The sequence below is a fragment of the Epargyreus clarus genome, unplaced genomic scaffold, assembly GCF_041222505.1.
Source record: "Epargyreus clarus isolate Ecla_fem2 unplaced genomic scaffold, WU_Ecla_fem_2.2 ptg000019l, whole genome shotgun sequence".
NCBI classification, from domain to species: domain Eukaryota; kingdom Metazoa; phylum Arthropoda; class Insecta; order Lepidoptera; family Hesperiidae; genus Epargyreus; species Epargyreus clarus.
Window position 1 is genome coordinate 10712392 of NW_027332227.1, and position 27674 is coordinate 10740065.

At 34.2% G+C, this 27674-nt stretch overlaps 1 protein-coding gene across 1 annotated transcript; it reads right to left on the bottom strand.

Annotated features, from left to right (window-relative positions):
• Window positions 1-27454, bottom strand: LOC140750108 (uncharacterized). The gene is made up of 5 exons (XM_073083468.1): window positions 27260-27454; window positions 6290-6505; window positions 2946-6068; window positions 2140-2432; window positions 1-1777 (listed from the first exon to the last, which is right to left on the bottom strand). The coding sequence occupies exons 2-5, from the start codon at window positions 6438-6440 to the stop codon at window positions 1208-1210; spliced, it is 4137 nt and encodes a 1378-aa protein (XP_072939569.1). The 5' UTR covers window positions 6441-6505; window positions 27260-27454; the 3' UTR covers window positions 1-1207.
• Window positions 27455-27674: the final 220 nt, after the last annotated feature.

The following is a 27674-nucleotide window of genomic DNA, read 5'->3' on the forward strand; positions in this document are numbered from 1 at the left end:
TTCCTCGAAAAGTTTTATTACCAAATACTACATAAATTGCTAGTTTTAAACGCATCACGACGAATTTAAAACAGGAATCCAAGAAAAATTGGTACATTACAATTATTTAGTTACACTAAATTAAAGTCTGATATTTCGTTTACATAACACTATTATTATTTATATATTAACCTTATGTTAAGAAGTTTGCTGAATATAAATATTCGTTACATACGTATATTTTACGATACATCTATTTTATTAAATTACTATAATACAATCATACATTATAACTTTGACAAAGTTTGAATTACTAATCTTACTAATTATACAATTTATTTTTACAACCAACTAACAATTTTAGTAATCACAAAATTATAGTCCTCGCCAAACAGCTAGTCTTCTCTGAAGTTGTTGCGAGCAAGTGTAGTCATACAATTTGCTATGGCGACGTGACTTATTTCTATATTCAGAGCAGACTAGTAGTTTTACGCGGACTATACAAGAATAAACGTTAGACGTTTTGGTAACAAAATAATTCTAAATAGATTAATATACGAAATTATTATTATAAAAATAAAACTAAAAAATAGTATAAAACAGGTACATGATAAATAAATACTACATACGTAAAAGATGAAGTTAGCACATATTACAGGGAATGGGTGATAGAACGTAAATTACTCCGAGAAAAACAAGAAACAAAAAAAACAATTATAGTTTGATTCATAGGTAACCGACGTTATCGTGTTACTTAAAGTAATCTTATTATTTGTAAACACTGCTTACAATATTACTTGAAGTAAATAATTACTAACATCTGACTTTTAATTTTGTGTTTGTATCTATATTGGCGTCAGAAATCCAACTCCCAGTTTTTAATATACATTTTTGCGTCATTGTACTTGGATACATTGAATATAATAATAAAAATGACATTTATTACATGAAACATAATATAAAATGTATTTACTTCGTTATTATTATATACACCGAAAGTACCCCGTTAAATGAACAAGTTTTTCGATTATCACACATTTCGTTATTGATAGCCGGCAATAATTCATTCAAGTTAGACGAACTGCTCCAAAAGAAGTTCCGTAGATGAAAAGGTACAAAAGGTTTTATTTCTACACGAATAGTATTATTGGATTTTATTCACAAAGAATCTAATTGGACAAAATTTGGTGTTCTGTACAAGTTTTAACCTGATGGTGAGTATTATTGTCTATTCACACGGTTTGAACTGTGATTTCGATTTTTCCGTTATAGTATTTATGTCCATATCGGTCGTTTGAACCTCCACATTCGGTGCCGTAAAATTGTCATAAGATATATACTGGGGTGCTTGTTGCACTTCGGCTTTCGCAATGACCGGTCGTTTTTTGGTATTTATATAGCCGAATGCTGATACTAAAACTATAAAAACGATGAAACCTATACAACAGCCGACTACTAAGCTAAGCCTTCTGGTTAAAATGTCAGCGATACCCATGTAAGTATTTGAGAAAGGGCTATCTACAGCTGTGCCGAAAATCTCTATCGTACTTACAGTAGTACATTTGGTTGTCTGTGAATCATTCATGTTTGGTCTGAGATGGCTAAATATTAGTTCATCTCCATACAAATGAACGCTTGAGTTTTCTACGGAGGGTGCAATTCTTGCATCTGGTATCGAGTATCCCGACGATATTCGAAAGTTGCCGATGGCTATGACGCAAATTGTGTACCGGGCGCCGGGAATCAAATGATTCAACCTCGTCGATCTGGTCGTAGCGTTCAGGATCTTCCCGCGTATCTGTCAAAACAACAAACAATTTATCACTTTTACCAAACGTCACTCACCTATTTGTAACGAGTGGCGAAAAAATTTGTGGGTCATATGAACCATTGTTACAAGGGAAGATTTAAATGGATTCAGAGTACAACCGAATATCCACGAGCGAGAAGCATAAATATTTTTTATGGTCCATTGAAGTGATGCACAGCCTTTGTATTCAAATGTTTGTTGTAATGGATGCTGGGCGAGTTTTATATTACACGTTTTAGTAATCATTACAAAGTATTATTTATATGTACAGGTATAACTATTTTATATGGCTATTTCCCATGTTTCTAAACAAATTGCGGTAGGATATATGAAGTTGAAATGTTACTCACAATTGTTGGCGTCTGTTCCCCGTAGTAAGCCACTTGATATCCATTTAAACCGCTTTGATTACGGCTTTGCCAGGATACAATAACTGAATATGTTTGGATATCTTGTATGGCGACTCGGATTACGATGGGAACATCGCATAATTTCTGTGAGGTTATTTTGAGGAAACTATAACCGTGGAGCTCTTCAGGGTGTTCGCAACGAAGGTTACTGCTTCCTTTTAAGACAATTTTAAAATGATCTTGCATCCAGTTCCATACATTTTGTGCCTCGCAGTTGCAAGTTAAGGGATTCTCTGAAATTTATTGATGAAAATTAGCAACAAAGTTAAGGGCATATTATTATAAAAATAAGGAATACTGAGTCTACTACAAAATTAAAGAAATCAGGAAGATTAATAATGAACCAAAATGTCCTTTGACCTTTATATTATAGAGGCTGGTAAAGTCTCAAGGAATAGAAACAATGGCAAGACCCCTCAACTTCACGTTAATTAAAACGTAATAATCGGCTGTCATTGCGCGACCCTCTGAGATATTACAAGAGGTTCCGTTATAATTTTGCCATGATTTCAAAAACTAATTGACACAGAAATTGACAGACCAATTTTTGGTAGCCTGTTTAATAAATAATTCTTATAACAACGTTATGTGGGTTGGTTATATTAAGTGTTTTTTTAAGCCGAGATATCCCTGTTTAAGATTTTTAAACAAAAATCTTCGCATACATTTTAATCTAGCTCAAAATCAAGTCACATGTGTGTTTTGAAGTTTAGACTTAAGTAAATTATTATTTACGGAACACATACCATCAAATGATATTGATTTTATTTGCGTTTCCAAAGTCGTGAGGATCTTCATCTGTATAATTTCGAAGTAATTTCGGCTCAAGTCTATATGTGTTATTTTATATAACTTCTTGAAACTATCCGCAGCTATTGCTGATAACCAGTTACCACTCAAATTTAATTCCGTCAGACTGTGGAGATTCCGGAATACGTCTTTGCTGATCCTTGTAATATGGTTAGCAGAAATATCTAACTTTTGTAGAGATTGCAGATCCGCTGTAAATTCTTCAAGTTCTCGTATATTATTTTGGGAGATGTTGAGTAATCTTGCAGAATATAGTCCTTGTAGCCGCTCTCTGGGAATATTTTCTAATTTATTCTGACTTATATCCAGCATCTCTATCTTGTGCAGTTTGGAAAATGAGCCCGGAGATAGTCGGATAATACAATTCCCAGTTAGGATTAATCTCTTCAAGGAAGGAAAATTTTCGAAGTCTTTGCTTGTTATAATCGTTAGATTTGTGTTTGTTACAACTAATTCTTCTAAAAGTGGAAACTGCTTGATTGGATATGTTTGTAACAACTGTACGAGAGAATTTGATGACATATTCAATGTAGTGAGTGCTGGCAATACGGTTTCAGAGAGCCCATTACTTGGAATGTGTTTAAAGTAGTTATGAGATAAATCGATTTCCTTTAAACCGATTGAATGTTGAAAAAAATTTGGCGGAAGAACTGTAAGCATGTTTTTGCTCAAGTTTAATGATATCAAATTTTTAAGTGACGGAGAATTAAAACCGTTTAAAATTGATATGCGATTATCGCATAGGTTCAGAGTCCTTAAATTTTGTAAACCTATAAACTTGAAAAAATCTACACTGTGTAACTGATTATGGCACAAATTAAGTATCTCTAGAGAAGTAACATTGAAAAGAGCAACATGAGGAAATTCTGTGAAACTATTTCCTTTCAAGTTAAGTTCTTGTAAAATGGTTGTATACGCAAAAACGTCTTTGTGCAAATCTTTTAGGTTATTATTTGCTAGATTGATTCTTAGGAGATTTTGATTTTTGATGAAAGTTGCGGGACGTAATTGAGATATGTTAGACATTTCCAAGGACAGTATTTGTAAAGAAGGTAAATGAGAAAAAGTCTTGTTTTCTAAGAAAGTGAAATTATTATTTGACAACACTAAGGATTTTAAACCAGGAATTTCAATGTGAATTACAGCCTCCCATGTTATGAAATTGTTGCTTAATTCTAAGTCACTTAAATTTGGCAATGTTTTTAGCGAGTTCCCTTCGATAATTGATATTGAATTTTTTCCAAGACGGAGTTGCTTAATTGGAAGTGATGCGATATCAAAGTCCAATATAATTATTTCATTTTGAGATAGATCTAATATTTTTAACTTCATTAAGTGCTTAAAGGTGTCCTTTGATACTTGTCTAATATTATTACATTGCATGTACAGTTCTTCCAGAGTAACAAGATTAAAAAATGTTTCATTGCTTATTTGAGTGAGTTTATTATAACTAATATCCAAAAATTTTATTTTTCTTAAGTGCAGAAAAGTTTTATTTTCAATATGTACAATACTATTATTTTTTAAATACAACCTTTGTATATTAATTAAATCATTAAAAAGGTTTGAAGTTAAAACCTTAATATTATTTTGGGTTAGCCACATTATTTGAACATTTACCTGTCCTCTGAGGGAGCTATTTTTCAACAATGATAAATAATTTACGCTTAACTGAATCGAAACTAAGGATGAATTTCTATTTGGAAACACGTCCCCTATCGTAGTTAAGCGGTTACCCTGCAAATTAATATGTTGAAGGTTTCTAAGTGTTATAAATGCGTGCGAATCTATGTTTTGAATCACATTATTTTGTAAATGCAATTCTAATAACCCAGGTAAAGGGCTAAATACATTACGCTTTATATGACTTAATTTATTATTTTGTAAACGTATTTCTCTTAATTCTACTAATTTATCAAACATTAATTCATCTAGTTCGTTAATTTCATTGTTATCTAAACTTAACGTAACTAATTTTCGATTATTTTGAAAAATGTTATTAGGAAGCTTTGACAGAAAATTTGTTCCCATGTGAAGTTGCGTTAAATTTGTTAGAGTAGTAAAAGAATTTGGATGTAATTTCTGAATAGCATTGTACTCTAAGTTGAGTACAGTTAAACCCATGGTATTTAAAAATGCATTTTCCGGAATTTCAAGTATGTTATTTTCAGATAAAAATATCTCTGAAAGTTGGTGTAAGTTAGAAAATACACCGTCTATGTGGTGTAAATGATTGTGACTAAGATCTATTGTGCGTATGTTGTGGTTTCTTTGAAACGTGTTTTTTCCCATGTTTATAATTTTATTGCGACTTAAATCTAATGTCTCCAAATGTTCTAATGAATAAAACGCCTGCTCATCGATTTCTTGGATATGATTGCTAAAAAATGTTAACGTTTTTATTTTAGGCATACAATGAAACCAATTATTTGAGATTTTAGAAAATAAATTTGAATTTAAATCTAATGTTTGCAAATTAGAGATGGTCACATTTATATTTTCCGGGATAGAATGAATTTTGTTCCACGCGAGTCTCAAATTGCTGAGTTTGTTCAGGTTCCCCAGGGATTTCAAAGGAAATATATTCAGAAAATTTTCCGTAATATCCAACTCGCTCAAACTGTCTTCTAAGTTGTGAAATGCATTTTCCGAAATGTTGGCTATTTTATTCCCCTTTAAATTGATTTTCTTTAATTTCAGATTTGTGAATGTGTTCGTTTGTATTTCTTTGATGTCATTGAGCTGTAAATCCAGTGTTTCAAGATTGTACAATTCGGTGAATGTTTCATGCGGAATCCTGTTTAACTTGCTGGAAATGATGCTCAGAGAACCCATCGAATCCCGAAGGGATATGAAAGCATTAGGACTTATTTTGTTTATACCAGACTGTGAAATCTGTAAATTGATTATTTTCACTTGTGACGGAAAAAGGTCTGCCCTTAATTCCGTTGTTGAGCTCTCCAGATCGTAAATTGATAAAGATTGAATGGTTCCTTTTATCTTTGACAGTACATTTTTTACAACGCCGGGGGTAGCGCTCGGGCATTCTAAAAATAAACCTGAAATAAATGACACAACTATTTAATTGAATTGAATCGAATCATACAGAAAGCTGCTATAAATTCATTTCATTTTGTAGCAAGAAGTATACAATCAATATTATGTTGAAGAAAATACTAAAACTTGGTTAAGGACGTATTATTTTAATAAAAAAAATTCCTATGTATTGTGTCAAAGCTTATAGAAGAACATACCTTTACCATACCATTAAAGATCATACCTTCTTTAAAATTATAACAGGGGCAAATAGGGTTCTCTGCGAGGCTGGGGCATTGCGACTGTTCTTCTCCTTGCAGTATCGGAGTATGGATGATAATAAGAAAGATGTATACTCCGCATTCTACGATGGGTAATTGAGTAAATATGGCCATATTGATTGGACGTCATTTCAGTAACATGTTGCATCCGGCGCGTCAAGTTGTCTTGTTTCTTGACTCTGTAACAACGGAGACATCGAAATATTAATATTGTTTGATTAAAATTAAAACACTTTATGACTTCATAACAAAAAAACAGCATGTGATGGTGTGGTAAACCTCGGTAAAAGACTCCTACATACACAGTTTTAACAGTAAAAACAATTTGTATATTGTTTTCTCCATGGTGCATATCAAGCTTTGTTTACTAAGCACTCTCCCAATTAAGACGAGTTCAATTACATCCTATATGTTAAAATCCACCAAACCGTTTGGGCTGTAGGTTATGCATATGCTCAAAAAAATTACATTCCACACTCATAACAAAAATACAGCATATCATGGTGTGGTAAACTTCGGTTCAGAATTCCTTCTCGCAGTTTTGACAGTCGAAACCATTTATTTATTCTTTCCTCAATGGTATCATCCCCGTAGGACTAAGCTTTGTTTATTTGAAACATAAAGTCATGTTACGTGTTTATATAGAAAAAGTAAAGTTTTTGTGTGGGATTCACTCGAAACTTCACACAAAAAAGTTGGCCTTATTATTTAGGAAGTAAAAAGAGACATTTACGACGAGTTGGGAGCATTTTGGGCAAAGAGACAGATTTTCCTTAAGGCTAAGTTTCTACTTACTTTATGGAGACATGCGACATAATTTCCAAGTTTTCCAAGAATAGAATCTCATGAGTACCTAAAATTTTAATGCATGCACTGCTGTGATGAATTAAAGCGATGAAACTACAATAGCATGTGTGCCTCCGGCAGTCTTGACAACTTCTATCTAGCGAAGACAACGAGGAATGCTGCATGTTCTCTCCAGAACAAAGAGATTAAATATTTTATATCTCAGATAGTCGTGTGACCTACATTTATCATGGTCGCATCCAGTGGGACGAGCGGGAATAACTATCGAATTCATAACAGTATCGGATGTACGTTGCGATGTTGAAATATCTTCAGTTAATGCACATGTTGCTGCATGATTTTATCTGAACTTTGACGTTCTGTTCTCAATATACATAAAGTCATTCTGATATTAATTATGGAAATATTATAAGACCGAAACTGAACTGTTTGAAAATATATTCACTCCAATTTAGATGAATTCAATGATACCTTAATTAAATCCAACAAGCCTTTTGGGCTATAGGCATGCTAAATAATTTCACACACATTATGTATATGCTCGAAGATCTTACCTTCCACAGTCGGGTATAATATATCTTTTACTGGTTTTTTCATAATATGTAAAATTATGATATTACTCATAATACTAATTGTAATAGTGTTTATATCGCTTAAAGTTTTAATTAAATGTTGCGGGACTGCACTAACTAATGTATAAAAGTACCTATAAATAATTTTATTTGCATGACAATCCGCGCGAAAGAGTAATTTTATTGTATCTATTAATAATATCGGGTTATAGAAACAGTTGTCTTGACAATAAATCATTAATATTTTCTCAATTGTTCACGAAATTCTCAGTACGCTGGATGATTTTGTTCTAATAAATACTTAAAAATTTAAAACTCTAAATTGTAACAAATAACAATACTATTCACTCTAAATCTATATGTAATTAATATAGAATTCAAATAAACATTAAACGCTTTTTACACTCACAGCCCCGCACTAGGTTTCCCTGTATCGTGGGTGCTATGGACACACAGAGACAAATACACAAACACCCAGACCAGAAACAGAAACCTAAATTCATCGTTTAGATTTCTCTCTGGCCGGGGATCGAACCCGGGACCCTCTGCGCGTCAGACTGGTATGGTAACCGCTCCACCACTGGTCGCCCCCACCCGTAATTGACAAGATTATTTACGTAATTTACAATACACTTCACATACTAAAATAATTTCCTTAACAACAAAAAACCTTTTGTTGACGTAACAAATGAAAGCCAGTCGCTATTCTTAAACCTATTACACAAAGGAAATACCACTTGCTTTCTAATTTAAATGTACCGCCAGAAAGGGGTAATTAATCGTTTGTCCTGGATATGCACTGTTACTCCCTTTGTTTATATACCCTATTACAGTCCTCCACGTAATTCATAATCGATTTGAAAGGTATTGAAAAGGACCCAAATAATTTATCGTCGTGACTCGCAACTCGTTTGTCTTAGAAAGTTGAGATTTATTGTTTTCCTTACGATGGTTAATTAAAGGAGGCAATCGTATACTTGTCAAAAAATTTTAAAGTCTAAAATATTTTAAACCATTGTATTAAAACCTTTATTTTATGTCTTAGGAGAGAGGCATTTGCAGATTAGACATTTAGAAAGTTTTATGCGGCGAGCTAAAATGAACAATGACTGATACTCGTATACGTAGTTTTTTAAAAGAAGCAAGCAGCCTACTATCGCTTATCGTGGGTGCCATGCACACACATGAAAATCAGACCCAGAACAGATATCTCAATTCATCATTCAGATATCTGGCCGGGGATCGAACCCGGAAGTCTTTGCGTCAGACCGGTATGGTGGCCGCATCACATTTGAAATCAATATTAAACAAGATTCCTAACCGAATTGCACCGACACATATCCGTTACAAGTTACAACCCCTGAGGACTCAGTACCTGGTATAAACGTCTTGATTATTTATAACTAAGTTCTAAAGGTAATCAATGTATTTATGTCTGATCTTATCTTGAATTCTGTATCCTTATTAGAGCTGTATCAAGTGTATCTGTATCAAGTGTACGGAGCGGTAGCTTGGTTTCTCTACGCAGGAAGTAGAGCCCAATAAAAAAGCTGGAAATTGGTGCTGGCACAAATCCAAGGCACCTTTGATTTTCCAAGTCATGTACTCATTATATTATCACTCGCTGGAATATACCTTCATAACGGTGAAAAAACTTCGCGAGGTAGTTGGCTAATAATGTTCTCAAGATTGTAAATTTTACCGAAGAACAGTCTTCTTAGTATGAGTTTTTACAAAAATTACTGTTTTTGTATTTGTTTACGTATTTTCCCATACATTTCCAATCAGCGGCCCTAGCGGACTGTATCAGAACTGACTGGAATTGTATGGGACATACGTAAACAAATACAAAAACGGTCATTTTTGTAAAAACTTAAAAACTCATACTAAGGGTACTGTACCCTCAGATTACATTTCGTGGTTTTCATAGATTATTCGGGATGAAGGTGGTAAAACTCTTTGTGAGGCGACTTCGTAGGCACTACCTCCATAGCTTTTTCTACCTCTAGCACCAGTTTTAAGTGTAGCTGTGTTTTGGTTTGAAAGGTTTGGTGAGTGATTAAGATATTCTTATCCGAGTGTCAACTTAGTCCTCATGGGTCAAAGGGCATATGTTGCTAACCTCGGGTAGAACATTAACCTTATCCTGGGATGATTACAGGTGGACTGCTTTGTTTGCTATACCTAAGTATGTTAAGAAATTATTATAGTTATTACAGTATTATATTATATTTATAAACTGTAGATTTCACTTAATTTTGGCTGACACATTCCGTTACTTATGATTAAAAATTATATTCACGTTTCTAATCGAATTTCCTTAAAACCACGTTTGAATCAAAAGACCGTACAAGCTTATAGTCGCTGCGCTGTAAGAAATATGAAACTAATACCGAACACATCCATGCCTGAATTCGGTCTAAAATAACGAAGCTCGCCATATCGCCGGGTCGGTGAATGGCGAAGAAGCTTCGAAAACCTTTGTTACTTTGATGAATAGATCCAGAGGAGCAAGTTTTAACGATATTATTCCTGGGAATATGCTTCTAATTTTAGCTGAAACCACATTTTGGGAAATGTTATCTATTTTATAAGGTACATATACATTGTACATGCTGTTTAATTTTTAAATTATGTTCCTGTGTCTATTCATTGTAAAATTGAGACAGATTGCAGTTGTTATCCATATTCGCTTAGCAGACTATGTAATTCTACCGAGTACAACTACAATAGTTTTAAAAATTGTAGTGCGGATTCTGTATTACTTTCTGACACCATTTCCACACTTGCATGTCTTCGCCGTCTAATTGACCGATCCGTCGAGTCAATAGTACAAAATCAACTTACCACATGTCAGAAAAAAAACGCATACTGTAAGTAAAGTTTACGTAAAGAAACTTTTTATGTAAACTTTACATACATACAATAGTACACAAGCACCTACAATATAAGGTTCGCTTACATTTTCTGTTGCAGTTATTAAGGAAAGTTGCTACTAGAAAACTTGCATTTTAATAACTACTTTCGTCAAAAAACTTTGCGCACTTTAAAAGAAAGTCGAAGGCGCAGTCTCTTCTAAAGAGTTCTTAGAGTTTCATCAAGAAGACTTATGCTGTGGTATTAATCTACGGTCTCTTCGAAAGAAAACGTGTAGCGAAATACGAGAAATTATGTTTTATAAGAGTCTCTTTTAATATTTTTTCCGAAACGCCTAATTTCACTCCTCTTATTTGAGTTTGAACAAAGAAAATTTCCTCAAATGGGAAATCAGTAAATTCAATGTTTTAACGGAACAAATGCAAGTACCATTAAAAGGCGGCAACGCGGGGCAAAATTAAAAATCGATTTGTTCTCGAAACGTTTATTTTAGACAAAGCACCCCTGAGGGCACTGAAAAATAATAAAGAACAAAATTACCTTCAAGCTTAACTTCCTCAAAGCCGGCGGCCGATCGCCAGCGCCTTCAGACGAAAATACCCCATAGACGGAGCCAACGTTTTTATACATATTACGTTCGGTCGGTTCTTTAACAAGATAATAATCGCTTTTTAACGACGGAGTAGTGTACCCACACGTATTTTGAGCGTTATTTAATTCACGTTCCGCCTCCATAATCTATTTTCATTTCAAAAACTCCTCAAAAGGGGCCTGAGTCCGCTTATTAAAGAATCGAATTAAATCGTTATAAAAGCGCTTCAAAAGCTGAGTCGGAACTCGGTTTAATATTACAGTATTCCGACTGTAAAAGAAGTTGCTACAAGCCATTCATCATGCGATTATTCTGAAATCACAATATAATTACGCTAATGCCCTGAGCAGCGATTCATCACTGGTAAAGTCGTGTAATTAAATTTTATTGGCCATATATTTTCCATCAGTTTCAGAAAGTAGGCCGCGAAGTATTTGTAAGTAAGCGGAATTGTAGAGGACGGATTTCGACTTTAATAAAGCATGTATCAGCAAGTAAACGCGCCAAACGCTTTTGGCTACTTTCGAAGTGCGACGCCACACAATGGGGTCACCGTTAGGGTTGCCAATGATACTATATAATATACTATTGTTTTATACTTTCATTAGATTTACTTTTGACTTTTGTGTAATGATCGTTTTTTTTAATATACAAGTAGCAAACGAGTTTACAATCCACCGGATGTAGGCTATTGCCGCTTATGGAGATTCATAATCATCCCTGGATAAGATTAGACAATTGGATACATACAACAATTGGAGGCACTGCTACTTCTGAGGACTTGTTAAAACGACTCTGGTAAGTATATCACCCTTACTACATCCTTCAAACTGGAATATATCAGCGCATAATACTGTTATTAGTTGAACCTCAAAGGTGGTGGAAGCCACCTAATATAAACGAAAAATGTTTATTGAACTTTTTTACTCCTCATAAAATATATGTAATGTAACCATAGTAGCACGATATATTTAACGGTATGGTTTACATTTTTCACGGTAGTTGGCAACCCTAGTCACAACATAAATATATATGCACTTACAGAAGTTGTATACTTGTGTAAGTTGGCCTTCCCCTGCTTTTGTAGTAAGTTCTTTTTAACTTACTGCATCCTTAGCCGGACAGGTCGGCGGACCAAAGTTACCATGTGAATTTATAAAGGTTCGTTTGAACTTACTGTGATACGATAAACTACAAAATAAGGAAAAAATAAGAAAATGTCCCCGAATGGTTCACTTCACTAGTTATGGGTTCTTATTTTTTATGAATAAACGTAATGGATACGATTTGCGTTTTATATGACTCAAAATAAAGGGATTTTTCGTCACGTCATATCGATTTTAAGGATAAATGCGCTATGCCGGTATGTAATTGAATTTGAATTATTAATTATCACCTCTGGCAGACTAGGGGGGGAGGTGAAAGGGGTGGTCCACCTCGGGCCTACGATTTTGAGGGGCCCCCAAAGACAGTTGCGGACCTTAACTGCGAACTGATAATCACCCAAAAATTTCGTTTCTTACTCTTGGGAACCAGAATTTATATTCCAGGGTCAAACCTCTTAATTTTTAAAAATAATATAATATAAAATATTTCAAATAAATTGAAATGTCGAATGGTAAGCGTTATTAAGTTATAAATCATTACTGAAGATATTTTGTAATAAATACTATATACTAGCTGACGCAGCAAACATTGTGTTGCCATATAAATAAAAAAATGTTAAGGGTGAACAACCCTTTTTACTTAGGGGTATGAAAAATAGATAGTAGCTGATTCTCAGACCTACTCAATATGCATATAAAATTTTGTGAAAATCGGTAAAGCCGTTTCGGAGCAGTAAGGTAACTAACATTGTGACACGAGAATTTTATAAATAAGGTTTAGCGGTTCTTTTGTGCACTTATATAAAAAGTCTATTAGGTAGCTAATTACCTGGATTTCTTACTAACCAGCGAACAATACCAATTTCATTCGCTGAGCATGAAAATAACAATGAAACCATATCAAATTTTATAAATACAAAGTGTAATAAGAAGTCGGTAATAGCAGTTGCGGAGTTTAAAAACTTTGTTACGAGCTATTTAATACATAACTTCCGCACAATAAAGGGTTATTATACAGGAGTTTAAGATTTTTCATATTCTTTAACTTGATTTAAAATTGTTTTGAAGATTATTTTCATTTGGTCTTATATTGTAAATTGCAGGGACATATCATTTACAAGTTATGTGTTACTTATTTGGTTAGTTTGTAGAATAGATTTAACACGCATGCAGTGGTTATAGTTTCGCTTTATCACAATTTTTGAAGTTACATATTTTGAGAGTAGTAGAGCCATTACAGACTGGACTTAAGAAATAAGAGATACTACCAACACACCTACTTCTTTCCTAATGCAATGCTGTTAAACGCTGTTGTGTTCTGGTTTGAGAAGTGTAAAAGGCGTTGTCCCTGTAGTTCCGGGACCAGAATAGGGCTACGGTATCCCCTGCCTGTCGTAAGAGGCGACTAATAGGGGCTTCCGGGGTTACGGGCGGCAAGAGTGGAAGCTCAAACCGCCAGGCCAGCGATCCCGGGAGGACGGCGGTATGTGTGGTCGCATACCGTCGTGTATACCATACAGTGTGGCGAGCGACATGCTCACTTGGGCGGAGCCCGACGGGGCAACGCGCTAAGAGGACTCCGGATGCGTTTCTCTGGAGATCCCGGAGTCCTTTACGCAGCACCGAGGACGGCCACCTTGGGGGGGGGGGGGGTTAGTGCGGTAAGAATCCCACATAACTCTGTGTCGCTCCCACGTACCATTTCCACGTTTCCCGAAAAAATAAGTATGTTTCCTAATTTACATATTACGTATAATGTATCATTCTTAGCACGTGTTAAAAAATACAAAAATGATGACACATATATTGTAACACTTTTCAATTTTTATCTTAAGATTTATATAGCGGAAAGTAATGTGAAGTAGCCATTTGCCATAAAATCGACGTCGGGATAAAACTCGTTCGCTGTCCGCCGCCGGCGGTATCCAGGAAGGCGGGTAAGAGTCTATATAAATTGCGAAAACGTGAAGTATTGGTTAAAGTACGCTGCAAAAAAGTTGTGAGAACCTGTCTATAATTATTACGTCATTATACATATGAAAGGCGCTAGAACTCTGTGGTTTTACTAGGTAGTTTCTTACTCATTTGGTTTTAAGGGATATGCAGGTACTTACTATGCTAATTTAATAATGAAAACTTATAGGCAGTAGCTGCTTTGGCAGACGTTTTCCAAACGTTGCCGGTAGATGGTGTGATGAGTTTCTTTTCTTAATACTGTTTTTGGTGAGACTGGAAATTCTTAAATTAATAATTGTGTATAATGCCACCTATTGCGTACTATTCTTGTTATTTTTGGCACGAAACCGATATAATTATAATATGAGACGCGCATGCAGTCCACCTGATGGTAAGTGGCAACTGCCGCCCATAGAAATCTGTAATCAACCCCAGATTGGATTAGATATTCCTACCTGAGGACTAAGCTGGAACGCCTCGGAAAAGTATGTCTCCCTTACCACACCCTTCAAACCAGAACACGGCAGCGCTTAACATTGCTATCATGGGGTAGAAAAAGGTGTGGCGGTCGTGCCGCCGGAGTTGAACCACAAAGGGTTCTACCACCTCCAATTAGGTTTATGAGTTAGATTCCATGCGTTTGTTGATTCCATTACAGAAACCAACTTCCTAATAATTAGAAGCGTGTAAGCCCGTGGGTACTACAAAGTAGATGATGCTCGCCTGGAATTAATTAAACGACAAGCTAAAAATTCTAATTAACCTGATTTTGTTTACATTTACTTTATTTTGTACTCCCGAGTAATTAATTCGTTGTAGCTAAAAATAGAGCATGACTTGAAAAGTATTTTTATGTTTCTAATAATTTTAATAATAATTAAAAATTGACGAAATATAGGTAGGTATTCATAACATTCAACGGCGTGCCGGTTTTTGGGTTTTTTAATATTTAACTTTTTTAAAGTAAATCTTGAAATAATTTTATATTTGAGTCACATCCCTCTATAAATATAGCCAGACAAATGTAATTCATTGATATCTGTATTATTGTTTGAAAACTGTATAAATACAATTACTTCTTATACTTTTATTACAACCTTGATAATATCGAAACAATATTTTCTTACCTGTCAAAACATTTTCCTAGTTTCTAGTTTAGTTGAGTTAGATAATACTAAATGTCTGAAATATCAATACGGTCTATTGTCTCATGAAATAATTTGGTATGAAATGGGGCGAATAATATTTCGTATTATAGTTGCGGCTAATATCTTGTTTATAAAGGTGTGTTTACTTATTATAAAATTATATGTCACATAGGCGCGTCTGCTGGAGAACTCTGGCATGTCCGACGGAACACAACCGAAGTCCTCTGCTCCTCGGCTCTGCCATGGGGGGAGCAGTTTATGTTCCTCCACCACCAAACATACATTCTTCCTGGGGTCGCTTACTTGTTTCGAGCTTCCACTCTTACTGCTCGCAACTCCAAAAGCCCCCATTTAGTCGCCTCTTACGTCAGGCAAGGGATACCGTAGACCTATTCTAGCCCCGACTACAGGGACAAAGTCACTCCCCATACCACACCCATTGACCCAAAAGACACCTATCCTGAGATTTTTTACTAATCTTGTTTATGTTAGCTACGATAATAAAATTAATTATAAAAAAAATATAAAAAAACACTCTTTGTCTCAATTTTCAATTACATCTAAATCTCGAGATGAAAGTGGGCGCTGAAACGACGTCTCTCTTACAAGATATCTTGTACACGATATATGTTACTGTTCTATTATCGAAGGTAGAGTAAGTCAATATTTATTCTCATCAAAGTGTCAACAATGTTTCTATATTTGCGAAAGTATACAGAAGTAATATGAAACTACAGATATCTCAATACAAATATCATAGAATTGTTCGATAGATGTCTATAATATTGAAGATGATTTTAACATTATTGCGAAAGAATAATAGGATAGAAGGGAAATCAATACCCTATTCGTCTCCGTTTTATCAAGTACTAATTTTATTGTTGATTTTATGTTACGATTCTAATTAAAAAGACACGCGTAGATTAGTATCTAAAAATAGTTGTTTACGAGTTTTTCTTTAACTTGCTTTTTATTTCACAATGTTTGGTTTATTATCTAATCTATGTTTATTATGAAAAAGATACGATTAGCTTAGTGACGTAATTCTAAATACAATATGGTGGTCGCCACAAGATGGCAGACTTATTATTTATACCCATGATATTGATATCAAATGAAAGGATTTTTAAGAACAATACGAGAAAAAAGCCTTTTTTGAATCAGTTTATTATTTAGGTCTATTAGTAGGTATTTTAGGTCCATAACAAGCGTAGCAAAAATTGCTTAGGTTGATAATTTTAAAGGTTAATTTAACAAATCGACAAATATGAACAACACATAACGTAAAGGTACCTAATCTCGACCCTTAAGCAGTGTAAAAAGAATTATTCTCCTGATAAATGTATTCAAGACTCCAGAATAATATTAGTATGTCGTAAAAATATAGGCATACAGCTGTATCAGCTGTTGCCCTTCACATTCGTGTCATAAAAGTGTCTTAAAAGGAAATTCGTTATCTGGTACGCGACACTTGACGTGTTTTTACCCTTTGGGGAATAAAAATATATTAATGTATGTCAATAATAAATTTTATGACACCTATATCAAATTTTATTACAAATTTTGTGTTTCTTTACTTTGTCTTCACGGGTAAGATTAATTTAGTGCATGTGGTCTGCCACGTTTGTTACCTTGAGGACTAAGATGGAACGCCTAAGATAGGTATGTTTCCGTTAACAACCCCTTTAAACCAGAACACAGAAGTGATAAACATTGGTGTTATATATTAGAAAAAAAAGTAGAGTCGGTGGTGGCACAAATGGTTTATCTACCTTTATTTAATATATAGATTTCTTACTATCTCCTTAAGCATTTTCAGAGCACAATAGAGCACTTTAAAATCATAAAATGAACTTTCCTTCAAATCCGGTGGTAATGCTAACAGGCTGAGATGACATTCAATTTAAATACAATTTTAATAAGTATTTGAAATACAGTTATGCCACGTTGCTTAGGTATTAAAAATAGCCACAAACAATTTTTGCCAAAAATAAATTTTATTCATAGTCAGCGGTCACCACTATCTATTAGAAGGCTCGCCTGTCTCTTCGCTAGGTTTATATATAAAAAACGAGGAATGAAAATACTGAATTGCAATTTATTTTATAAAAAATATCAGTCCATTTCAAGAATGGTAATGAATACTAACTGCGTTAAATCCGAACTGAGGAAGAATAATTAAATCCTTCATTCAAATCAGAAATGTTTTTCTTTAGTACCTACTGTTCGCTCTCTTTTTATTTATGGTGTTTGTTATAATCTGCGACATAATAATGACTCGCACCATATAATCTGTGTATACTTGTTTAGACAATTAGAATATTCCGACACTAGTATAAAGTTCTATAAATATTAGTTTTTCTTTATGAAATAATACGATAAAAGATACATTATCATAACTGTGTGTTAATATAACGGTTTCAAAAGTTATAGCCCTACAATAGGTTTTTTTTTCTATTTCGTGGGGACAGTAATTTAAATTCATAATTAATGTTACTGTCCGGCCGGGGACAGAACCCGGAACACGTTGCGACACTATACGAGTTGCGGGTGTTTGTGTATATTCGGTATTATACAAGAAGCTAGATTTGCTTTTGATGAGACTTGTTCTAAAAGTAGAAGGCTGTTAACAAATTTTATTTTATAATTCAGGGCTTTCACTGGGATGACGCAATGAACTCTTAATTATACGCCGCGAGTAAAACACAATAATGTACTTGCATTGAAGTTCAATAACATTCCTAAATATATACCAATCTATATGTGCACTAAGCCCTATGTACGTAATTTAGGAGACGGGGCCCAGCAATGGATACCGATGACGATAAATAACTCAGCGTAATAGAAACATAACAATCTCCAAGTACACTACCATTCAGTTGTAGTGTACAGCCCAGAAAACGTACTTCAGTGATTAGGTCGCATTGATAATTTAGTCACGTCTAGACGATCTAGTCCGTCTGAGCCACTGTATTTACATATTCATTCTATTTAGTATTTTAAAGCGGCTTTATCGTGGAGATAGTGCAGTTAGTATTCGAAGGCAGGTTCGACACCATTTCGTACCAAGGGCAATTACAATTACGTATTGTTTCTTCTAAAATAGTATTCATTATTGCTTAATAAGACCAGTAATTTTTATTGAAATGGGGCTGGACTAAGCTAACTTTAATTTTAAATTTTCTTTGTGATTAACGGAAACTGGCTTAAAACCAAATAAACCTTATTGCAGTAACTGTAAATGAATATTTGAAGATATTTTAGTACTAAAGTATAAACCAAGTATATGTTTGTTAGTTATAATGATAATAATCCGAAAATATGGGGTTATTACGCCGCTTATTGATAACAAAACACCTTCCGTAGTGGTCGTAGATAGAAGATATTCAATCAATAAATTTTGAAGATATTCAAGAAATTAATTAAAAAAATACGAATTGAATTTAAATGAAGTTGTTCAATCTCATAAACTTTATGTGAAAACCTATTTGAAATCTTAAAATATTATTTTTACATCACAAAACTATGTTCACAAAATCTATATTTCAGTGTCATCAAGGAATAATTTTAGCATAGATAGAAAAGGGAATTAATTGTGGTACATTCGGCAGTAGATTACCGAGGTTGTCCCGAGGGTCGCCATTTGTCAATGTAATCATCTTTTCATGGGCCTCGGCACTATCGTAGGCGAACAGTTTGACTATCGCGGCTTCTATCAAATCGGCTTGCGGATATATCCCTTACGACATGCCAAAGTTACATTTCATATTACTGACGCTATCATAACAGGCACTATAAAAATGGTAAAACTAAAATGGTTGTACCGCGAAGTTACCATCCCTTACGAGATGCCAAAGTTAAATTTCATATTACTGACGCTATCTTAACTGAAACTATAAAGATGGTAAAACTATAATGAATAAATTTCATATTACCTACTGACGTTCTCGAAACTGACTCTATTATAATAACTATAAAGATGGTAAAACTAAAATCGTTCGACCGCGAAGATACTACCGTCATGTAAAGCCTGAAGCAGACAAGCATGCAGTCCACCTAATGAAGTGGTTATTGTTGCCCATCGACATCTGTAATCAATCCCAGAAGTACATGTCATTCTTGAGATCGGCCACAGATGCATTTAAGTTGCGATGCGATGTCTAAGTTTGATCCCCTTGTGTATACTTGTGTGTCTTTAGTGTATAAATGTATATGTTCCTATAATATAAAACACATTTTAATGATTTTATTATGTAAGTTACGTTCCGTTTCGATCACAGCTGTTATTATCTTAAGTTATCTTAAGTTATTATGTTCCGGATATTATGTACATTAGCATCAATTCCGTACGAGGTTTGATTCACTATTATTGTTCAATTTTATACATCGATGGAGATTTGTGGGATGTGCTTAAAAACAAGATAAAATTGTATAGCTTTTATACTTATATTTTTGTTACATTTATAAAATACTATAGCACACGTAATAAATTTAGGAAATCATATATTAAGCACAAGTCACTTTCAATTAATTATTATGGTTATATGTTTAGTTCCCATACAAATATAAAAATATGTTGCTTAAAATAAATGAAATTTTTGTGACATAATTATATACTTATGTTAGCATTTGATGTTTATTAAAATATTAAGGCAATTTAAGGATTTAAACTTATAAAATAAGCTATTAAAATCACAGGAAGTATAAAAATAGCCCAACATTGTAAAAAAAAATCCATTTGTAAATGTATTTTCTTAATAATAAACTACGCAAAGTTTCACAAAATATTCGACAATCTGTCTTTATGAGTGACGTTAATTTCTATTAAGAAATTATATTATTAAAAACTCCACCTTTGCTGTAATTAAAAAAAAAGTTTCAAAAAGTTTTCGCTAATATAAAATGTCGACAAAAACATTAAAAAAAAAAAGTGGGACGCAAGTGTAAAAATAACCTGATAAGAAAACACGAAAGTTTTGAATTAAGAACTTTTTAATTCCGGTAATTCGAAAACAACATTTCATACTTTTGTAAGTGTTCCAGCATTTCCTTGCTGGGGTGAAATTAATCTTAGATTTCCCGGCCAAGCCATTTATTTAAATCCAACTTCTATAAAAATTCTATAATTCAACGGGATATTTGAATTTCTAGCAGTAAGCACTGAAATCGTTGGTGGATTATATTTACTATTGTACCGGCATAACTTAAATTTTATTAATAATGCGTAGTGTTTATCAGTACATATTTTCGTTAATATGTATACAATTTATTTATTTAGTCATTTTTTTCTATTTTAGATTAGATTTAAGTAAAAGAGCAGGAAGTATATCTGAAGTTAAGCGGTCATGTTATCAGAAAAAATATTAAAAATATATATTTATATATAGAAGTATATATTTATATTATACACTAACTTACTCATACATTTCTTTTATAACACTTAGTACAGGTAAGTACAGTTCACTGGTACAATATATAAGTAGGTGAAAAGAAAATATCACCGCGATGAAATTTCGGATAATTTTAATTTCTTTAAAATTACTCAGAGTTTTAATTGTATATTGGACAGAATTAAAGAGTGACACATACAAAGGCGGCTTCGTTGTTTTCCGATACATTTAATCTGAAATTGTTCTAGAAAAGAGTTAAAGGCTTTTTCTAGACAACTAAATAGTGTTACATTTAAGGCTGCATATCACTTAACAACACTTGCAACCAAACGCAAACCTATCATAAGTTAAGAAAGTCACCGGAATCGAAGCATAAAGAGTTCTACCACCCATACATAACATTTTACCATATAAAACCTACATTTATTTTTAACGCGCTAAATATATTCCCCGGAGCTTGATTTGATTGTTATCTTTTCTAAAATGGGTCATTCTACATCCGCAAGCCAAAACGCGCGTTAGATGTTGAGTAATACCCACTCATTTTTACGTTTCCATTGCTAACATTAAACATTTAAGCATAACCTTATTTATTTTGTCATAATGCTATTGTCTTTACATTTCAAGCTTGTCATATTATGAAATAATAGTAGATAATATTATCAAGAAATTTTATTTATATGTCAAAGGTTATATAACTGTAATATCCGAAAAGAGTTTATATGTATACAGTCAGCTTCAAAATTAGATGAACACTAACGCGTCAAAAATAGCTGATGTACAAAAACAGCTAAATTCACTATATGATATGTTGTTGTTCAGCTACTTTTGACTCTGTAGTGTTCATCTACTTTTGAAACTTCACGACGATTATCTACGGTACTAGTTGTGTTCAGCTACTTACGAATGCTTCGCTGTATAGGTATTCTTGGAGGGGACTGTACATAGAATTGATATACTTACTATTTACCTTAAATTACGATATGAAACTCTATATTCCTTTCTGGGAATCTTGTAGATACATAATTAAGTTGGCCAAGAAAGTTATTTTTAGAATGTAAACGCACATTTTCCATTATTATTCTCTATACATATGTATACATTAGAGCAACGTTGTGGAGCATGCATGCATGCTTCGGAGGCACCACCGTCACACCTATTTCTACATAATAACAGCAATGTTATCGCTGTTGTGTTCTTGTTTGAATAGTTCTAAGACAAACACACTTTTCCAAGGAATTGTAACTTAGTCCTCGGGGGTAGCAACGCGGCCAACCTGAGATAAGAGTTATATCTTATCGGGGGTTGAATATGTCGATTGCGGCAATAGCCTTAGCATTAGATGAACTGCAACCAAGTACTCAGTAGCAACCAATTGGTTGCTACTGAGTACTATACTATAAACATACAGGGTTCCATTGTGGGTAAAGACCTACTTATCAATGAAACATAAAAAGTGCAGCCAATTGAATATTTCTTTCAATTTATATGAAATTCTCGCTAATATGTTTTTTATGATATAGGAGTAACAGACAAGCATGCATTCCACCTGATGTTAAGTGGCTACTGCCGCCCATTTGCACCTGTAATCAACCCCAAATAAGATTAGGCATTCCTACCTGAGGTCGACCGCAGATGCGCTGCTACCTCTGAGGACTAAGCTGGAACGCCTCAGAAAAGTATTTACCCTTATCACACCCTTTCAACTAGAACACAGCAGCTTTTAACATTGCTGTTATGAGGCAGAAATAGGTGTGGCGGTGGTGCCGCTGGAGCCAAACCATAAAGTGTTCTACCACCACCACACTACCACACTATACATAGTTTGAAGGTGGTAGAACCCTCTGTGGTTCGACTCCGGCGGCACCACCACCACACCTATTTCTACCTAATAACGGCAGTGTTAGGCGCTGCTGTGTTCCGGTTTGAAGGGTGTGGTAAGGGAGACAGACATTTCCGAGGCATTCCAGCTTAGTCCTCAGGGGTAGCAGCGCATCTGTGGCTGACCTCAGGTAGGAATATCTAATCCTATCTGGGGTTGATTACAGATGTCCGTGGGCGGCAGTAGCCACTTACCATCAGGTGGACTGCATGCTCGTCTGCTCCTCCTATAATATAAAAAAAAAAAAAAAAAAGTATACACCTTCAATTATCAATTATCAAGAAAACTAAGTACTAAATAATTACCATGCCATGATCTTGATTGCTTGATTGCTTGATTGCCATGACATGATTCAATTTTTAATCCTATAACACGTACAAAAAGTAAAGGAAAAATGCGTGGGCGGAACTTGAAACTAACAAATGTTGGTTATCCCTCACTCGAGATAAGCGTAGGCCGACAAGTGTAAAGTGTAGAAGCTTATCGATGTCGGTATGTGTGTCAACACTTTAATTCGATGTGAGAATATGTTTTGTGCGCTCTATCCGATTTGTCGCGAATATTCAGTTATTTATTTTATTTATGTATTTCAATTTAATTCAGACATAGTCCATATTTTGTTACAATTTACATTGTACTTAAAAACCTATGTTAGTAGAATTTATCATAATTAAAAAGAAAAAAAAAAAAATAACAAAGATTATGATGGTATATTATATATTAACGTTTTTATATTATAAACGTAGCAAACGATCATGCAGTTTACTTAATAAGTGACATCAGCCGCCCAAAGACATTAATAATCAATCCCAGATAAGATTCTATTCAGAAAGTAGGGAGTTTCTACTACCTGAATCGACCAATGACTCACGACTTACTATCCCTGTCAACTAAGTTGGAATGCCTCGTGTAACTTACCCCACCCTCCAAACCAGAATGAAGCATTACTTAAAACTATTTTTATAAGGCAGAACTACATAGATTTTGCGGTGGCGCCTACGAGCTGAGTCATGAAGGGTTTTACTACTTAACTTTACATTTCTGCCTCATAATAGCAGCGTTAGGCGCTGCTGTGTTCTTGTTTGAAAGATGTGGTAAGCAAGATATACTTTTCCAAGGCGTTCCAGGTTAGTCCTTGGGGGTAGCGGCGCATCTTTGACCGACCTCAGGTAGAAATATCTAATCTTATCTGGGGTTGATTTCAGATGTCTATTAGCGGCAGTAGCAGTAGCATGCAGTCCACCTGATGGTAAGTGTACCATCAGGTGGACTGCATGCTCGTCTGCTACTCAGCTTAACGGTATAAATTAAAGAAGCTCTAAATACATTTCATTATTTATAGTATTTCCATTACACATTTAGATATGCAAACCAAGTGATGTTAAGTGGTTCCTACAGTTCGTAATAGGTACTTTGCTAAGTCTGTGAACTAAGTTCGAACGGCATTCTCAGGCTAACATATAGCAAATACAAGCACTGGCCTAGATACCTACATAAAGTCGCTAACGTTTTGTTATTTCTGTTCTAAGATCTAACAGATAGGTTTAAGCTGTATCGATTCTACAACTGGAGATAAGTTAGACATATATTCGTTGATATTGTTTAGCAATACTTTAATACGAGTATATGGGCCAAGAAATATAATATAATTGATCAAAAGGTAATATGTTTAAAAGACGTAAATAATATATGAATCCTGAAAGTAGGGTGTAACAAGTGAGTATGTGATTGTTATTCTACGATATCTGGCAATGATAAGTGTATTAACAATTACATTGTGTCTCTATAATGTCTAAAACGCGCTTCAGTTTATTTTAATCATTAGTTCTTCATATCATGATCATTCAATGTTCCAATTAATATGAAATCCTCGCTAATATCGCTTTTTATGATATAGGAGTAGCAGACGAGCATGCAGTGACTAATACTAATGTATAAACACTGACCAAAGGGTACCATTTATATCAGTTTAGAGTAAGGGTTAAGTGCCGTGGATTATTTTAATAGGTTAAAAGGTAAATGCCATGGATTTATACATTAAGGAACGGAGTTAATGGGTTTCGAATTCATAGAATTATACCTTTGCATAAAATTTAAATAATCCAGCCGGCCTTTATTAAAAGAATACACTTTGGGGTGTTTCTCTGAAGCCAATAAACGGTGTTTTTCCTCTGTCGAGAAATAAATTGGTGGTGTCAGAAGTATCAAGTATCAAGGCTTGTGGATAACGAAATAAATACGTACTGTAACAATTTAATTAAATATTGAAAGATATTTCCCGTCATAACTTATTTATTAAAACGTCCTTATCTTTAAAGATAAATAAAGATGAGCGTTAACTTCCGTAGCTTATTAACAGTAACATAAAAAGCCTAGAGATTTAATAATAAATTATGTTTAATATCGTATCGCATAATTTTTCAATTTGCTCGTAGGCGTGAAAATGTGGGTAAAAAATATAAGCGTAAGTGCTTTAGCCTGGAACTAACAAATGGTGCTTATTCCTCACTCTCGAGATAAGCGAGGGCTGACGAGCGCCGAACGTCGCGGTGTCGCGGCGTGTCGATATTGAAATACACCAGTAGGTGTTAATATGGAGTTATGAATTACTTCAGGCGAGAATATTTGAAGCCGTAAAGGAATTAGTTTCACTAGAGGGAATATAAAACAATACTTTAATCTTTTACGTAGATCTCATAAGTGTTTCAATAAATTACACTCAAGATAAGACACGGCTGACAAGTGTCCACTTTGTCGGTATTGAAATATATCAATATGGAATTATGAATTATTTATTCGGGAATATCGCAATAGAACTAGATATAACGATACCTTTTATCTTTATCACTGATCTGATAGTTATTTTAAAATTTGCTTATTCCTCACTCTCGAAATAAGCAATGGCTGATGAGCGTAGTACGTCGCGGTGTTGTGATGTCAGATATTTAAATACACCAGTAGGGGTGTTAATATGCAGTTATGATGGAGAATATGCGGGAAAATTTACCATCATAATAGAATTAGATTCAATAGAGAGAGAAAGTACAACACTTTAATCTGTTACACCGATCTGATTAATATAATAAATGGTGCTTATTCCTCACTCTCGAGATAAGCGACGGCTGACGAGCGCCTAACGTCGCGGTGTCGCGGCGTGTCGATATTGAAATACACCAGTAGGTGTTAATATGGAGTTATGAATTACTTCAGGCGAGAATATTTGAAGCCGTAAAGAAATTAGTTTCACTAGAGGGAATATAAAACAATACTTTAATCTTTTACGTAGATCTCATAAGTGTTTCAATTAATTACACTCAAGATAAGCCACGGCTGACAAGTGTGCACTCTGTCGGCATTGAAATATATCAATATAGAATTATGAAGTATTTATTCGGGAATATTGCAATAGAATTAGATATAACGACACTTTAATTTTTATCACTGATCTGATAGTTATTATAAATGTTGCTTATTCCTCACTCTCGAGATAAGCAATGGCTGATGAGCGTGGAACGTCGCGGTGTTGTGATGTCAGATATTGAAATACACCAGTAGGTGTTAATATGGAGTTATGAAGTACTTTAAGTGAGAATATTTTCGAAGCCCATAATAGAATTAGATTCACTAGCGAGACAATACTTTAATATTTTACGCTGATGTGATAATTCAAATATTTAATTATTAGTGTATAAATAATGTTTACTAAAACAAATATAGACTTTTCATTAAAATTGCATTAAAATATATTGTTAACATAGTAAAATTTAATTTTAATAATGTTATTGTGGTCAATTGACTTTAATTAAAGTTGAAAGAAAATTGTTTTCGGAATTAGCTAACTTAAAGTATTTTAAAAATGTAATATCAAAGAGATTAAGAACCATTAGCATGAATATGGGGCTGGGCTTGAGGTGCGGTCTACCCGAGTACTTCTAATTTTTCAAAGTGTTGTATTTGGGAAATGAATTAGCAAGAATAGTAATAGTACCCTATAGCGTTATCCAAGATATGTGAATGGCCAAAAAATGGAATTGTTCAGAATGGACTAATTTTTACTCCGAAATTGACTTGTACGGGATAGCTTTTTATTTTTTAATACCGTTAAAGTACGATATTTACAAAATCCATTAGAAGGATAAGTAATCAAAATAAAAAAGAGTTAGAGAGAAGGCTAATTAAAAAACATATAATGGATTCATATAAACATATATGAATGAGTCCCAAATTTTAAAATTATTCATTACATTAAAATGTTTTCATAAGTTAATTTTCATTCGGTTTAAAACACGAAATACCTATTCTGTACCAATTTAACTTTTACGTCTCCGGGAGTAAATGAGTTTGATTCATTAATTATTCACAATGAAAAGACAACTGTCGAACGAAATGTCGCCAGCGTCAATTACAGCCGACGAAAAGTTTCACTTACCGAGTTACTAAACAATCCACTGTGAGGATTCACTTATTGGGAGAGTGAAAAAGCTCCGCGAAAAGCATTAAACTTTAAATGGGAAATGCAAATTTTGAAACGAATCTCAAAAAGTAATTATACACTCGTTCAACTACGAACGAAAAAACCATTCGAGCTTCAAAGTAAACTTACCACTTTGAGGTTTTAATTAAAGTGTTCCAACTAGCATAGTTAACTGCGTGAACGCACGAAACACAAGCCACGGAGCGTCACAGCGTCAAATGTCGTTGAACCAGGCAAACTTTTCGCGTACCACTGTATCGAATCCAACGCGCGATAGTTCCGGAAGTCTGGGAGCGTTCGGGAGCGACCGTCACGTTCCCACTCCCGCAGCTCACTGGAGCAGGGATCTCTTCGGAGTCTGCGTAATAGAACGGCATCCCTACAGATTGCTATATGGGAATAAACGCTAATAAATTACGAACATCGTACACGCGTAACGCGAACGAGACCGTGTTCTTGATTAGTTTGAAGTCTACCGCTAATGTGTTAGACACGTATATAGGAAGATACTTCTGCTCTCAAATTTGTTCGACGCTCGAATGGG